The sequence below is a fragment of the Pantherophis guttatus genome, chromosome 4 (assembly GCF_059756535.1).
Source record: "Pantherophis guttatus breed Tessera chromosome 4, ASM5975653v1, whole genome shotgun sequence".
In the NCBI taxonomy this organism is placed as follows: Eukaryota; Metazoa; Chordata; class Lepidosauria; order Squamata; family Colubridae; genus Pantherophis; species Pantherophis guttatus.
The window spans coordinates 98,134,846-98,152,581 of NC_142066.1; the positions used below are offsets into that span (position 1 = coordinate 98,134,846).

Below are 17,736 nucleotides of genomic sequence, written 5' to 3' on the forward strand. Positions count from 1 at the left end.
CCTGTAGGTATTGAGAATATTATATAAAACAATGAAAAGAGAGAGGGAAATGGAGTGGAGTGGAAGGGAGTAGGAACGGAGGGGAGAAAGAGTAAGGGAGAGAGGGGAAAGGAGAGAGGGAAGTGGAGGGGAGGAAAACAGTAGAAAGGGTGTCAGCTTTGGAAGCCATATTAGGCCGGAAGCTTCAATGCTGCCACCTTCTCATGTGTGGGAAAGTAGGAGGGGGGATTAAGGAGGGGGGTTGTTAGTAGACATAATAGCATTCTTCCCGTCGGTCAAGGTCAGGGCGATCCAGCATCTGGAGGAGGAGTGGTCAGGGGGCTGAGTTGAGATGGAACGGATGTTGATTGGGGCATGTGATCGACTGGGGAGAAAGGGGATGGTTTTGGGAGCTTCCCAGCTTTTACTGGGAAAACCCGGGCTTTTTAGATTCGGGTTTTCCTGGATGTGCCAGTTTGCCTATTCTAGTAAAAAGAACTTTGGAAAAAAGCTGGCTTCCGTGTCTTTACTTGGAGTTGGGGTTTTTCTGGAATGCTGACATTAACCCGAATCTCCTTTAAAGCCTAACGGCACCCCGTAAGGGGGCTGTCGGGGTGCTGAGCCTCAGCATCTACCTAAACCCTGGGTGGTGCGAAGACTCAGTGAAGATGGGAGGAGAGAGGAGTCATGATTCTTGACTAGGGGGCCACTTTGGATTTTTAAAAACCCTCTATTTCACTAGGAGACAATTCTGGTGGCCAAAGATGAAAGCTGATGTGGAAGACTATATGAGGAGCTGCGCCACCTGCACCACCATGAAATCCAGACCAGGAAAGCCCCCTGGACTTCTCCAGGCTGTGGCCGAACCCACCAAGCCCTGGGAGGAGATTGCGATGGACTTCATAGTTGAACTCCCTGACAGTGGGGGGGTAACAGGGTTATTTGGACTGTCATTGATTTATTCTCCAAGCAAGCACACTTCACTGCCTGCAACAGACTACCCTCGGCCAAGAAGCTGGCAAAGCTGTTTGTGAAACACATCTACAGGCTACATGGAGTCCCAAGGAGAATAATATCGGATCGTGGGGTCCAGTTTATTGCTAAGTTCTGGAGAGAGTTCTACGATTCATTGGGTCCTCCCAGGGGTTTAGCTCAACTTTTCACCCATCACTTAACGGATTGGCTGAAAAATTGAACTCAGTGGTGGAGCAATACTTAGGTGTTATGTAAATTATGAACAGGAAAACTGGGCGGACTTGCTACCACTCACAGAGGTGGCTTATAATAATGCAGTACACAGCAGTACTGGGTTGACTCCTTTTCAGATAACAACGGGCATGGATTTTGTGCCGATGCCTGAGTTACCTAGAGAGCCGCCCACTTCTATGTCCCTAACGGAATGGATAACCTCGTTGAAAAAGGGTTGGGAGAATACTAAGAAAGCTTTAGCTGAATCAGCAGAAAGATATAAGGCCCAGGCTGACAAACGCCAGTTCCTCCAACCACCTTTCCAAATAGGCGATAAGGTGTATTTGTCAACCAAGTACCTAAGATTGAGGTTACCCAGCAAGAAGTTTGGACCTAAATTTGTAGGTCCCTTCCCTATAGTGAAATTTATTAACCCAGTGACTGTCCAACTTAGCCTCCCTCACATATTAGAGAAAGTACACCCCGTTTTCCACAGTAGCTTATTGAGACCGGCCAGAGAATCTAACCTAAGACCCTTGCCAGCTGCTCCACCCACCCCCCTTTGGTAGTGCAAGGGGAGACTCATTATTAGGTGAAGAAAATCCTGGACTCTAGACTCTACAGGTGTCCCTTACAATATTTGGTACATTGGAAAGGTTACCCTTTAGCTGAAGCTACTTGGGTGAAGAGTTGGGATGTAAATGCTGATACTCTAGTGCAGGGGTCAGCAATCTGCGGCTTTGGAGCCACATGTGGCTCTTTCATCCCTCTGCTGTGGCTCCCTGTCACTCAAAATATGTGACACAACCCCCAATGTGCGATACCCACCGGCATGCAATTTATTGAGCTTTTCAACCCCCAGTAGGCCAACCATGGATAAATCCAAGAAAAGAAAAGTTTCAGAACATTTAATTCAACTACATATACTAGTTTTGTGGCCGCTCAAGAAATAGTCAGGCACGGGGAGGGTTTTGTGGCTCCTGGTGTTTTCTTTTCTGTGGGAAATAGGTCCAAATGGCTCTTTGAGTGTTTAAGGTTGCAGACCCCTGCTCTAGTGAAACAATTTCATGATAAATTTCCTGAGAAACTGAAAGGTCCCCCTGCCAGGGGGGAAAGGGGGTTAAGGGGTCTTGTGCACTGTGTTACCCCCTTTTTTTGTGTTTTGTCTGCTTTATTTTTGAGGATGTGGTTCTTTCTGCAGAGGGGGGGACGCCTGTCAGCTTTGGAAGCCATATTAGGCCAGAAGCTTCAATGCTGTCACCTCTCTCGTGTGTGGGAAAGTAGGAGGGGGGTTGTTAGTAGCATTCTACCAACATTCTTCCTGTTGGTCAAGGTCAGGAAGATCCAGCATCTGGAGGAGGAGTTGTCAGGGGGCTGGGTCGAGATGGAACGGATGTTGATTGGAGCATGTGATCGACTGGGGAGAAGGGGGATTGTTTTGGGAGCTTTGACTTACTGAAGGAAAACCCGGATTTTTTAGATTCAGGTTTCCCCAGATGTGCCAGTTTGCCTATTCTAGTAAAGAGAACTTTGGAAAAATGCTTGCTTCTGCGTCTTTGCTTGGAGTTGGGGTTTTTCTGGAACGCTGACAAAGGGAAGGAGAGGGAAGCAGAGAAGAAGAGAGGGAAAATAGGGGAGAGGAGAAGGAGAGAGAGAAGGAGGGGGAAAAGAGCAGAAGGAAGGAGATAAGTAGAGAGAGGGGAGAAGAGAGAGGAATGAGAAAGAAGAGGAAAGGAGATGGATTGTTGTAAAATTGGGTGAAATATGGAGAAAAGAAAACAAACGGGCAATTTCGTATTTTTTCTACTTGAGGGTTATACTATTGAAATTATAATGAAAGATAATAGGGTGGACGTTAAAGCATATCGGTTTAGATGTTATTGCATACTTGTTAATATTTATATGAAAATAAAAATTTTGTGTAAAAGATAGGGGTAAATAATACGAAATAAGGAAAATGGAATGTAATAATTATGAATATGTTTATTTGTATTGAAATGTATGATAAACACCACACCATACACATAATGATATGTATAAATTTTTAAAAAGTAAAAACTTGATGGAAAATAAATTAAATAAGGCTGTACATGATTTTTGAAAAGGGGGTGCATCATGGGGAAATGCATTTGAAAACCTATTCAAATAAATAAAGCAACTGTATCTTTTTGCACTCATATGTGCTCCAAGAGATAAATTTGTTTTATTGATTTGAAAAGAGGTGTTTTAGACAGGCTCTACGACAACTCGCTGCAGCCAACTCACTATGGCCAACACACCACGAGACAAGAATTACACTAATATTGAAAAAATAGGGAAATAGAATCAATAAAGAAAGGATACCAAAGGTGGGACAATATGAAATGTAAATGACAAAAATTAAAATATTTTAAAATTATTTTAAATGATTAAATTGAATAGTTGTGCTGCAGTGAGTTATCCTGTGGCAAGTTGGCAATAGTGAGTTGGCCGTGGTGAGTTGACCATGGCGATTTGGCCATGGTGAGTTGGCTGCAGCAAGTTGTCCCATTCCATTTCAGACATGCTCCTACAAATTGCAAAGTGTATCTTTCAAAAGGTTTGAAGAATTCTGCTGAATAGCAAGATGAGTTACTTGATTCAGTAGCTGTGATTGAACTACATTTTCCAGTATCTTTGTTCATTATTTTTCACTTCTATGTCCACAATTCTATCAAAACCAATATGAAAAAGAAGTTTTTATTGAAGACAAATGGTTATCTTTTCAGTGAAGGAAATTACGTGTAGAACTATGAAAAGCGTGTTTTACAAAATATGTTTATGACAATATATGAAATCATTACAGTGAAATTCTATGAATGACATTCTATCTCTTCTTGAGGGCTAATATAAGAGTTGTTGGATTAAACTGGGGAGACCATGGAAACTACAGGATGCTAGTTTCTTTCTCGGGAAAACTACTAACGACAGGATTGTTGTTACGGAATTAAATAAAAATAGGTTTAATATAAGCTATCTTAAAATAAGTAAGAAATTCATATTTTTTTCTCTTTCAGTGTCTCTCTCTTTCCCTTTGGCAGTATTTCCTACAAATAATATTCATAACCTGAAATAATGTGTCCTGAATAATGAATAAGCCATTACTTTGTAAGCATTAGAAAATACTAAGCACTTTTTTGCATACATTGATAGCAAACCATGTTGTACTTAGCATAACAGAAGGAAGAAATTAATTAATGGAGACTGAAAGTTAACTAATGTTCAGTATGATTTTTATTCTTGCTTAATCTTCTATGAAATGAGAAAGTGTTGTAGCTGATATATTGATGCAATTTTCCAAAATCATTGATATATAACTTTTTCATCTGAATTTTATTTAAAGGTCGAACACTTTCGGATGTTAGTCATATTTCAAATATCAACTTAAGTGACATAAATGAAACATCATGTAGTTCTGTTTTGAATAGCAGACTGGATCCTTTGCCTGATGAGCTGAACAACTTGAATATTAGTTCTTTGCAAGCACGTGAGGATTTACTGGATGGATGCCGAGTATGTTTAATAGTGCATGTTCAATTGTAAAATTACCCAGATAATTCTATAGATTTTAGAATTTATGAAATTATATTGTTCATGAATGTAACTAAGCAGAATCTGATGTTTCACCTTTGAATAATCTGTTAAAAGCAATTGTCCATTATTATTGCACCTCGGATTGAAAAAAGGAAGGCAAAAGCCATTATTTACAAACTCTGTTAAATTATTTTCTTTCCCCATGGAACTGAATTAAGTAACATTTTAATACAATACCTCATTGATAATAGAGGAAACTAAAAACGATCAATAATAGGAACATACTGAAGAAATGCTGAATACTGAGTTGTGCTAGTACCAGAGTAATATATAGTAAATAGTAATGAACTATGACAGCCAGTTTAGTATAGTGGTTATGGAATCAGGTTAGAAATTGGGAGACTGAGTTATATTCCTTCCTGAGGCACATAGCAAATTCGATTACATTGAGCCAGTGACTTTTTCTCAATCGTGGGAATGAGACAATGACAAATCACTTTTGACAAAACAGATATGATTGAATGGAAGAAAAAAACTATACTACAATGAACAATACTATAATGCTATAGATAAAATTTGAATGATGCTGTAACTGAAAGGAAGTGGAATCAATGTTCTCTAAGTGTGAGGTGTGCTCCTTGTTTGTTTATTATTTGATAAATCTATATGGCCATCTAACTCACGGTGATTATGTATAGTAGCTTGCCCTGCCAGTATATATGGGGAGTATGGTTTTCTTCTTGCTAGTTTCTGGATTAGGATATTGTTCAAATCTTGACTACAGGTAATTAATGAATTTTTCTTGTGTCTTCTGACTGCTAGTTGGTATGAATGCACTCTGCTTGTCTTCTGCCTATATGTCCTATTTAATGGCTATTACAGTCCTTACATTCTGTGATATGCATGGCTCCTATTTTGTTGTTGTTGTTGTTGTTGTTGTTGTTGTTGTTGTTGTTGGATTAGTGCAAGGCTGTCACACTCAATTGCATCGGGTTGGATCATGATGTATTGTGACATTTTTTTGCCTTTGCGGAAGCTGGAGTGGGCTGCCAGTTTGACATGCCTGGATTAGTGGATCTTTTGGTTTGCTTAAATTGTTTTGGAAGGCTTTAGTTGGTTTGTGTTCTAAGAAAATGCTGTGTGGTTGTAATAGCTTGTTGGTTGTTTCTGAGATATTTTCGATATATGGTGGTAGCATCCTTTATATATAGTAGAGTTATTGGTTTTCAAAAGTAAAACTTGAAATACAAAATTACCATAAAAAGGAAAAATTTGGAAGCTGCACAATGAGGAATATTTAAAAACTGGCACACAAAAACACAAAAACAACATAGCAAAAAATAACTTCCAATCCTCTTAGGAATGGATACATGATAAAGTACTCTTTTGTTTTAATTTAACGAAAAACAAATAAAAAATTAAATATGAAAAGTATACATCCCAAACAATCAAATAATGACATCAATATATAATATAAACTTTAATTCTAAATAAAACATATAATCCATTAATGCATCATAAGAACAATCCCACACATATTTCTTAAATGTTTATTAAACATCTTCTGTTCATTTGTTTAAGTTTAACATCATTTGTTTAAGTTTAAACAAATAAGAACATAAAGTGTATACTTACTAAACTTAATCAATACCCAATATTTCTATAACTAATCTAGTCATTAAACCCCAAAATCTGAGTTCATTTTTTCTTTATCAAGTAAAAAGTCCAAAAGTGGTCTTCATATAGAAAAAAAAGTAGCCAATGTTTTATCTCAAAGCATTAACTGTCAATTCTCTTCTAATAAAGGCTTTCTGTGATGATGATCGTAGAGGAACTATCTGAAACTTTGCCTATGGAGATTCTCAGTCATCCATGCTTGTCCCAAAGATGCTTTTTCCTATGATGTGACTTTCCTTTTCACCTGCATTCTGAAGCTGTCATGGTAATGAAAAATGACTGCTACAAGACATCACCTTGGGTGACAGAACCAACCTCAGCCCAGACCACATATGTGTCATGCTGGACCTCTGCTTGATTACTACCTATTTTAAATTCAATGAAGGTTTCTACAGACAAAAACATGGCTGTGACATGGGTTCACTGTGTTCCCCATTGTGTCCAATCTCTACACGGAAGAGGTAGAAATCAAAGCTCTACACTCCTTCACAGGAATTCCATCCATTCACTGGTATAGGTAGTGGATGATACTTGGGTCAAGATCAAAACACAGGAATTGGAAGTGTTTAGTACACGTTAAGGAAGAAAGAAGCCTTAACATTGAAGTTTATAGAAAACCGACATACAGATCAATATTTTCATTTGATTCCCACCACCCACTGGAGCCCAAAATGGAAGTCATCAGAACCCTACCCCACCGAGCTGAAGGCCTGGCTACCAGCAAAGATGGAAATGAAAAAGAACTAAAACACATTAAGGAAGCCCTCAGACCATGTGGCTATCCCAAGTGGGCCTTCATCAAATCTCAAAAAAGACCCTACAGGAGCTCCTCCATAACAGACAACGAAAAGAACAATAAACAAAAGCATTCCATAGGTTGCAGGAATATCGGAAAAGCTAGAAGGCTCTTTGGCTAACACAATATACATGCACACTTCAAACCCAAGAATACATTAAGGCAGAAGCTTGTCCACCCCAAGGATAAAACACCCAGACATAAACTGAGCAATGTGATATATGCATACAATGCAGTGAGCTATGTGCAGATCTGTACATTGGGGGGGAAAAAACAACCACTTCATAAATACATGGCACAACATAGGAGAACAAAACCATCAGGACAAGATTCAACAATCCACCTGCATTTAAAAGACAAAAGCCGCTCTTGAAGATAGCAAAGTCCTCATTTTGGACAGAGGACCGTTCGTTTGAAAGAGAGGTCAAAGAGGCCATCTATGTCAAAACTGAACAGCCCTCTCTCAACAGAGGGAGAGGGATATGACATCATCTATCTCTAGTCTACAACGCAGTCCTCTCCAGTTCCAAGAAGGTTTCATATGCATTTGTACCACTCAGGTGATTGATGACATAGATAAATCTCCAGGTGGCCTTAATGACTCACTAAAAGCATGTAAATGACCAGCTGTCTGCAAGGGAGTATAAATCCTTCTATTCCCCACCATCCAACCAGAGCTGAAGAAGCTTCTTGGATGAGGAGCAACACATCTTCAAAGAAAAACCAGAAAGTCCAGTTGCCTCTTGAAAAAGCACCTTTGGAACTTTCAAAACATTTTTGCTTTGTATCTCTTCCAAATTCTCAGGATGGCAAGACCAACAAAGTGATTCTTAAAATCTTAAAATGAACTTTAACTTTATCATACCTTAAGCAGGTGTGCCAGGGTTATCCTTTTCATATATTGGATGTACTACAGTGCATTGAGTGATTAGGCACTTTTTGATAAAGTTGCATGGGTATTCATTTTATTGGAAGATACTGATATTGTATAGGTTGTCTGTTTCATTTTTCCAATTGCAGTGTGTTTATATACATCAGAATAATGTTCTTGCACGTCTCCTGTGGAGTTATGTTGTTACTTTGGTAATGGACCACTTGCTTACTCTTGGTGGTTTTTTTATTTTTATTTGTGTTTCTAATTTGCTGTTTCTTCTGATGAAGAAAAGGATTTTCAGAAAGGATAGTGGAATATTGTTTTCATGTTTCCTTGTGCATTTTATTCCTTTCAGTATATTAATTTATTGTTTTTATGTTACATCTTTAGTGTTTCTTTTTTATTATGGTGAAGGTGTCAGTTACATACTGGATGATATTTTTGATTTTATATGTGAGAGTGCTATAGTTTTTAGATGTTGCATTATGAGCTCTGCTATGAGTCCTGAGAATGATAATCTCATCGGTGTTCCTCTGATTTGTTGGTATATTTGTCCATCAAACTGCAAATAGGTAGCGAGGAAGAGATTGATAACATTCATGATTCTGGGTATTTCAGTCTTAATGAATTAGGCTAGGTTGTGTTGTGTAGTACTGCTGCATAGATTAGTTCTGAATCTATGGACGTAAAATGTGTTGTGACATTGAATGAAATCATAATTTAATTTTCTTTTTTTAAAGATCCTTAATTATCTGGAGGCACTGTAGGGGGGAATTGATAGAATGTTCACTTTCTTCTGTGCAGTGTCCAAATTCCTTTATAAGTTCTTTGGCTATGTTGTATGTTGGGGGCTTTGATAATGATACAGTTAGACAAAGAGATATGTCAGTCTTCTATTTTTGGGTGTCCATAGAAGCTTGGGAGGATGAGTCCACTAATTTCACCCACCACTTCTATTGACCTTTCTTGATTGTAGTGTTCCTCGTCTCTTGAGGGGATGTCCAGTTTTTGTAATGGATTGTGTTTACTGGGATGAAGGTTTCTTTGTCTTCTAGTAATTCTTTGACTTTTGTGTAAATTATGTTCTGTCCGTGATAGCCATCGTTTGATTTTTGCAAGCAAACAACCAAGGACTCCACAGTTCATCCCTGAGTTACTTTTTTCTATTGAATATGGAGTGTCTAATCTGTCTTAAATAGTGCACTTATATTAGTTCAAATATTTTTCTGCTTTTCTTTTAGATTTATCTTTGTGGCTTTAGTGCTAGAAAATTAGATAAAATGAAAAAGCTGATTAACTCTGGTGGTGCTGTTCGTTTTAATCAACTAAATGAAGATGTGACACATGTTATTGTGGGGGATTGTGATAATGAATTAAAACAATTTTTGAAGAAGACAGAACGGAGGTATTGATAACTAGTTTTAAGATTTACTGGCATTTTTTAAAACTAAAATTTTTGTAAATATTCAGCATGTTAAAATAGAGTTTATTGCAATTTTTATCATTTTCTCAAGAGTGGTGAGGATATTTATTAATTTTAAAAAACATTCTGGAATGAAATATTTAAAAGCAGGGGTGTGTGGATTGTGGCATATTTGAATCATTGGTTTGTGTCTTTAAAGCAATTCAATATATATATATATATATATATATATATATATATATATATATATATATATATATATATCTTTGAATTAGATTGCCAAATTGAATCAGTCCACCTCAAAAAGTGAATTTGATTTGAGAAAAATGGTGAATTGTTTCAGAAGTAATCAGTTCAATTTCCCAATACAATATAAAAAGTCAATTTTAAGATTTGATCAAATTGCTGTCAAAGCTCTGAATCAAATCTTTGTTCAACTTTATTAAAAAGATATAGAGAAAAGTAAAAATAATAATAAAAGAATTAAATTAAAGGATTCTCCATAACTGTGATCTCAAAAGTTGTAAACATCTAAGACAATTTCTATACAAAATAAGTTCAGAAATATAGATCATGATTAAATGTTGTGATACAGATATTTTCTCTGGGAAAATTACTGCTTCAAATGCACACAGTTAACAATGTCAGAAAGTGTGTACTTTAGACACAACTTTGTATTATGTGTTCTTAAGATGTTTAAAAACTTTGCTTTGGTTTCATAGGAGGTATAGAATGCTTTTCCTACATGATGTAATTCATAGTTTTTTTCAATATCAGGCCACATGCTGTGACAGTACAATGGATTTTGGAATGCTTTAAAAAAGGTTATTTAATACCTGAAGAGCAATATGCCCCTGCAAGTTATCAACAAGCGAATATTCCATCTTCTGAGCCGCCATTCATCTCCAAAAAAAATAATATGTTGAAGAAAGAACATGTAAATACTGTGGCGGCTGCAGATACTGATGAAGAATTGCTATCTCAGTATGTTACTCATGATTCCAAAGTCGGTAAGATACTAGTCCTGTGATGGCAAACCTATGGCACGCGTACCTGAAGTGGCATGGAGAGCCATGTCGCCTGGCATGTGCGGTGTCGCCCATTTGTCTTTTGGGTTTCCGGCGCACGCAAGTGCACCCGCCAACTAGTCTTCTGGTTATTGGAGCGCATGCACGCACGACGATCAGCTGGCCTTCATGCGTGCAGCAGAACCAGAAACCAGAAGATCAGCTGGTCGTCACACATGCATGCGCCCCAGTAACCGGAAGACTAGCTGGCCGGTGCACATGCGTGTGCCGGAAACCAGAAGTACATTTCCCAGAGCGTGCATACCCACTGGGGAGCTCCTCTTAGCGCACGTGTACACCGGCCATGCTGTCAACAACTACATGCAGTCCCAGGACATCCACCCCCTTGGCAGCCAGGAGCATTGCCGCCAGTCGCTCCCCTGCGCCTGTCTTGCCGCTGCCGCCAGGAAAGTCCCTGAAGCTGTGCTAAACCAGGATCCACCAGTGGGCTGCTGCAAGAGGAGGCCAGGCATTGCTGGCTTGCTGTCTGGACGCTGTCTGGATGCTGTCCGGAGCACGAGGCTGGCAGGAGAAGGAGGATCTGCTGCTCCCTCTTTGCCGCCGCAAAAGGCTTTCCGCCACAAAAGGCTTTTCCGGCAGAAAGCCTTTTGCACCGGCAAAGAGGCAGCTGGACGCTCTGGATGCTGGACGCTGCCCAGAGCATGAGCATGCTGGACTCTGCCCAGAGCATGAGGCTGGCAGGAGGAGGAGAAGCCGCCGCCGCCTCTGCAAAGAGGCTGCGTTAGCAGGCCGTTCATGCTGGCAAAGAGGCAGCCGCTCCGGCAAAGAGGCAGCGCTGCTTTGCCGGTGTGAGCGGCCTCCAACCTGGATCCCGGGTTGCGCAACTTCGGGGTCTTTCCTGGCGGCCAGGCAGGCAGGCGCAGGGGAGCAACTGGCCAGAAGTAGCTGCCTGCCCTATTTTGGGTTCCAGGTTGGTGCAGGAGGCTTTCCAGGCCCAAAATGGGACTTGGGGAAGGCAAGGCGCATGCATGGGAGGACTGGGGCGCATGTGCGGGGGTGGTGGTGTCGGGGAGGATGGGGGGGTCGTGTGCGCATGCACATTGCATTATGGGTGCCGGCACATTGGCACACGATGACAAAAAGATTAGCCATCATTGTACTAGTCCATGAAAAGCAGGGAGATGGACAGGAAAGCAGGCATGCAGCAGACAGAATAAATAGATAATATTTTTATGGTCATCATCCAGTAAATATACTCCACCATCATCTGTTCTCTTTAATTTCTTCTTCAGTGCATATGCATGATCGTTATACTTACACTTGCCCTCTCTCTATTAGTAGCTCATAGTCTACATACAACTGTCCTAAATGTTCTTAAATGTTTTTTTATTTCTTGTACTCTATTTTTTCCTTTGATATTTGGGTAACCTTAGCTACTGTTCTTCAAGGATTTAATTTACAGCCTGCTATCTTTTTTGTGTAATTGTTGTCTTATCACCTTGCTTCTTGGACCATGTTGTTAGTTCTTTTCGCATATGGATTTTTTTCCTTACTACCTACTAGATTTTGTTTCTTCCATTCTCTTCTCTTATTGCAAAGCTCCCACATTTCTAAAAGTTTCATGATGTATTCAAACCAACTGATTTGTCAATTCCCAGATGTAACAGATTTCTCACATAGGTGATTGTTTAGCCATCTGTCCATACAAAGTGTGTATAATTCTTCCAGAATAGTTCACTAATATACTAAAAAAAGGAAATTAACATTTTATTTATCTTCTAGTTCATTTTGTTGACCACCCTGAAAATGATCATACTGTATTTCAAGATGGAAAAGAGGTCACAGTTAGATCCTTGGCTGAGTCTTCTTTAGTTGTTGAAGGAGCCTTATTCAGTGGAAAGAAGTTTCTCATTCTTGGTTTTGGCAAAGCAGATGAATCTTGCATAAGAGCTCTGATTGAAAAGAATGCTGGGAAGATTCTGCTCCAGGAAAAAAGAGTAATTGCTGATTATGCTGTGGTTCCTCTTCTGGGAAACAAAGTCATATCAACTGTAAAATATGTGGTTACAAACACATGGCTGGTAAGAAGAAGTTGAAAAATAATGTTTCAAATATATATTAAGTAAACAACAAAGCAATAGGCATTGGAAGTATTGTTGATATTTTAAAATTACTGTTGAATAGTATACATCCAAATTATATGTGTGCTAAATTAGGATTTGTATCCAATTATGATCTGATTTTATTCTTTTTATTTTAATCATTGAGATTTTATAGCAAAAGACAATGCAAATATTTACACATTAAGTCCCAAACACCAATGGAACACTGTTAATAAATCATTGGGTATTTGAATAAAACAGCTACAGCAATTTTAACAGTTCTAATGCCTTAATTTGTGTCAACTAGAACTAAAATTAACTTTAGAGTGTCACTTTGGTATAGTGGTTAAGGATACAGGGTATAAACCAGGAGACTAAATTCTATTTCCACTTGGTAAGTCATTCTCTCTTGTCTCCGGAAGCAAGCAATGGCAATTTATTTTTGAAAATGTTGTCAAGAAAGCTGCAGTGACTTGTCTAGAGAGTTACCGGGAATCGGCACTGATTTGAAGACACAGAATTTAATATAATGTTAACTTTAATTCACAAAACATTTGCAATTCCATTTGTATTTAAAAATAAGAGTTTAAGAAGGCATCATTGTGTTGAAGTTTTCAAATAATTCTCTACAATCATATGCCATTTTATCCTTTAGTGTGTCAGACTCTTGAATTACTGAAAGCATTTCTAAGTTGTTTAATGTCTTCTTATGTCATTATCTAAGGTGATGTGTATAGAACAACAGACTCTGATAGATCCTCAATCAAGTCCACTTTTCAGCCCAGTGCCTATGAAGGCAGGAGCCACCCCATTACAGCATTTTGTGTTGTCTTTCAGTCAGTTTAGTGGAGCAGAGAGAGAATCTTTAATATGTTTGGCAAATCAGCTTGGGGCAAGGTCTGTACACCATTACTTTTTAAAATGCTCTGGCATCCTATATTAAACCTCTGTCATATTAAAAGAGAAAGAAAAAAATGTATATGCTTTTCAAAAAGGCTAATAATATAAATTACTACCAAATTATTGAAAAAGATTGTTCATGGCCTTGTATTTATTTTGGTAGTTTTTCTTTTTAAGAATACTATTGATGCTTATGGAAAATAGATTTTTTTAAAATGTCGTTTTAGAGTTCAGGAATTCTTTGTGAGAAGAGCCAACCCAAAGAAAGGAATGCTTGTCAGCACTCATCTGGTGCTAAAAGAACCAGATGGCTCTAAATATGAAGCAGCAAAGAAGTGGAATCTTCCTGCCATTACTATGGCTTGGCTATTGGAGTCTGCTAGGATGGGAAAAAAGGCTGATGAAAGCAGATTCCTGATTGAGAATATTGACAACAAAGGTTAGTTGGCATGGAGCTGCATCTGTATGTTCTCGCTAGCGCACATCTGTGTAAACAATAGAAGCATTTATATATTCCCTCAGACCCCATTCATAAGCAGTTTTTCTATTACATTGTAAAAAAAAATAACATGTAAATATTATTGGTTGCCATATGGCACATTTGAACCATCAGTTTGTGTCTTTAAAGCAATTATATGTGTGTGTGTGTGTATCTTTGAATTAGATTGCCAAATTGAATCAGTCTAACTCAAAGTAAATTTGAGAAAAATGGTGAATTGTTTCAGAGGTGATCAGTTTAATTTCCCAATACAATGTGAAAAGTCAATTTTGAGATTTGATCAAATTGCTGTCAAAGCTCTGAATCAAACCTTTGTTCAACTTTATTAAAAAGATATACATTGTAAAGAAAAATAACATGTAAATATTATTGGTTGCTAGATGGCCCTGATGTTGCCCTGGGTCAGGACACTATTAATAGGGTTTTGCAACAAATCAAATAAGATTTTGAGAAGTGGAAAAACTTGCAACTATCCTTGATTAATAGGGTTTTGAAAAAAATGCAGTTGGCCATTCTTTCTCTTTTGGTAGAAGTATCCATTGTTCCTTCTGGCTCCACACAATAAATATATATGTGACATCTCCCTGATGCTATTCTGTACAATTTTCACCAGTGTTCTTTCCTCACTCATGAAATAAATATAGCGATATATCGGTAGATTATGCAGGTCTTTAAAACTGTCACATTGCTTCTAAATGTTCAAAGTCATTCAGTAAACTTTGCAGTTGAATGACATTTGGCCCTTTAAGCCAATGCTTTTTACAACATGATGCCTTGAATAGTTTACTCAAAGGCGGAAGAAGAGTTAAACAATCATGCAAACATTTGAAGGTTGTTACCTGGCATGAAGCCGTGATTTATTTCTTTCCAGTTTAATTTTCTGTTTATAATTATATGCATTGTATAGTATTTGCTACCATTGATGAAATAGTATGTTGGTATCCTAGCATGTTCTAAAAATTATTAGCTAAGGAATGTCTTTTTAGCACTCTAGAAACATATTATTCACTTTCAAAATTGAAAGGGCAAACTTACAACTCTGTTGTTAATTTTGTTATATTCACTGAACATATTAAAGAATTACCAAGGTAATTTTTATCAAGGATCACTGCAAATTGTAGCATAGGAGACAACATTTTTGTCTTACTATTTATTGTAATGAAACATGAAATACATAGTTTAAAATATTTTTAAATTATGCTTTAAAAATTTTTAAGATAAACAAAAGAACCTTACAAATTCTTCAGAAGAAATGGAGACAAGTATTGCACCTACAAATACACCTGATTATCCTAGTAATGTCCTTGAAACTGGAAAGATAACAGCAGTGACACCCCTGGATGTGAATCGTTTCCAAAGTAAAGCTTTCCAAAGTGTTATTTCACAGCATATTGGTAAAAATCTTAGCCCTCCAATTGGAAGCAAAGTAGCACAGAAGGAACCCTCTCTGCATCTAGACACACCATCTAAATTTTTATCGAAAGACAAGCTTTTTAAACCTTCTTTTGATGTCAAGGTAAATACTTTGGAAATCTTGTCCCTGTTGTAAATGTTTGAGAAAACAGTTAACTGTGGCTGTTATAATGTAACGATCAGTAAATATCAATTTGTTTTCTTTTTAATTTCAAAGCAAATAGAGTATGCTGTGTTTTAAGGTTAAGCTACTTTTTATATCTATAGTTATTTATTTTACTTGAATGAATATTTTATTATATGGATAGTTTATTTTCCAAGTTTGTATTATAACATAACATTGATATGATCATGTTGCAGATTAGAGTTAATAAAAGTTGTCCTTTATATTGAATATTAATAATATGTTCTAAAGTGTGTGTGTGTGTGTGTGTATATATATTTGTTGGTTAGAAGCAGAATTAGAATATATTCTTCAATTTAACATACTGAGAAGGGCTATATGACTGATCTGCTTTTCTCTTCTCTCTGGCAAGGAAGTTTCTTTCATTTGTACTTCAACTTCTATGCTTTCCTCTTATGTTAAAAAAGCTCCAAATTGAACTAATCCAAAATTGTGCTCCCTTGTTCCATATACATAATTCATTGCTTCCAGAAATGAGTATATAGTAGATGATGTGATGAATCCCAATCTTTTCTAACTTCCAGCCAACTAGTTTGTTTATATCTGGGAAGTTGGTGAAAGCTCTGGACCTCACTGACTCACTGCCTTTGAAGTGTGATAGTGAAACATTTCAATTATTTTGCAATTCCTACTTGAAATCATTAGATTTCTTAATGAAATTAAGGATTAATTTTAATTGAATCTATTCTGACAAAATCTTTAATTCAATATAGTTCCTTTACTTGTTGCAAAAATAATGGTTATAGTTTTTTAGTCATAGTTTTGTTTATTTTACAAAGTCCATCAACTATTGCTTCAAATCACATTTTAATTATACATTTAATATTATAAATCATCACCAGAACACTATAATGATATCCAGAATTTTAGATAATCCCTAGCATTAGTTCCATAATTTCTCCATAATTAGCTCCATAATTCTTCAACAGAAGAATTCATGAATGCCTTGAATCAGCCATGTTGAGTTTTTAAGCAGCTGTGGCTATTTCTATGTCCTCAATTTATAGCCATTCATTTAGTGATTATTCAAAGTTACAGTGGCATTGAAAAAAAGTGACATAATTGCTTTTCATACTTAACAACAGTTGAAGTATCTCCTTGGTCACATAATCAAACTTCGGACGCTTCACAACTAGCATGTATATATGACAGTTGCAGTGCCCTAGGGTTATGTGATCACCTTTTATGACCCTTTAACAAGCAAAGTAAATGGGGAAGCCAGATTCACTTAACAACCGTGTTACTAACTTAACAACTGCAATGATCCACTTTACCATAACAAGAAAGATTGTAAAATGGGGTGAAACTCACTTAACTTTATTAGCAACTGAAATTTTGGGCTCAATTGTCATAATTTGAGGACTGGTTGACAACCAGTCCTCAAATTATGACCACAACTAGTCTCTACTGTAATTGAGTACATTTCATCACAATTTAGTATGTAGGAAATTAGAATAATTTGATAAATATTTGCCTATTTCATAACAATTCTGTAACTTCTCAATATCCTTGAGGACTTATAACATAATAGGAGCTCTTGCCCTAGATTGAATGATGGCTTTCCTTATTCTTGTGGTAGCTTAATTTGGTGCCAGTAAAACTAACATATTTCATTTTGATCTGGATAAAAAGTAACCTTTGTTAAATCTTCTAATATAATATAAAAGCTTCTGTGATATGACTTGATTGGATATTTTACATCATTAGAAGAATAAAACAAAACTGTTTTATTTATTAGATTAGTTTATGAGAAACCTTTTGAAAATACAATCATTAATGCCTTTTTTTTAATTCCTATCCTCTAGGATGCTTTGGCAGTTTTGGAAACTCCAGATGGTCCTAACCAAGAAAACACAAATCTAAGTACTCCTCTTTCAGAAGTCATTGGCAGGAACTTAAAACTAGCTTTGGCCAACAGCACACGTCAAACAGTTGCTATCACTGCCAGTCCGCAGCTAAAAGCTCCAAGCTGGCAAATGGTGAGCTTGGCATTTGGTTTCATTATACAAGTATGGAATCAAACTTCATTTATTCTTGGCAAATTGTTATTTCCTGAAGTGGTGTTCATTTTATTGTGGAAGTAAACCTCTTTAAATATAATTTTTATTAAGAATTTTAATT

General features: G+C 37.1%; 1 protein-coding gene across 8 annotated transcripts in view; it reads left to right on the top strand.

Annotated features, from left to right (window-relative positions):
* The window catches only part of TOPBP1 (DNA topoisomerase II binding protein 1), a 99,840-nt gene that overhangs the window by 20,295 nt on the left and 61,809 nt on the right, over window positions 1-17,736 (top strand). For all 8 annotated transcript variants that reach the window (XM_087892510.1, XM_087892513.1, XM_060683702.2 and 5 more), the window contains 8 exons: window positions 4,529-4,698; window positions 9,308-9,471; window positions 10,267-10,499; window positions 12,300-12,598; window positions 13,344-13,516; window positions 13,747-13,958; window positions 15,236-15,534; window positions 17,421-17,594. In XM_087892510.1, the coding sequence (XP_087748636.1) occupies window positions 4,529-4,698; window positions 9,308-9,471; window positions 10,267-10,499; window positions 12,300-12,598; window positions 13,344-13,516; window positions 13,747-13,958; window positions 15,236-15,534; window positions 17,421-17,594 (1,724 nt within the window). The remainder of the gene's footprint in view (window positions 1-4,528; window positions 4,699-9,307; window positions 9,472-10,266; window positions 10,500-12,299; window positions 12,599-13,343; window positions 13,517-13,746; window positions 13,959-15,235; window positions 15,535-17,420; window positions 17,595-17,736) is intronic.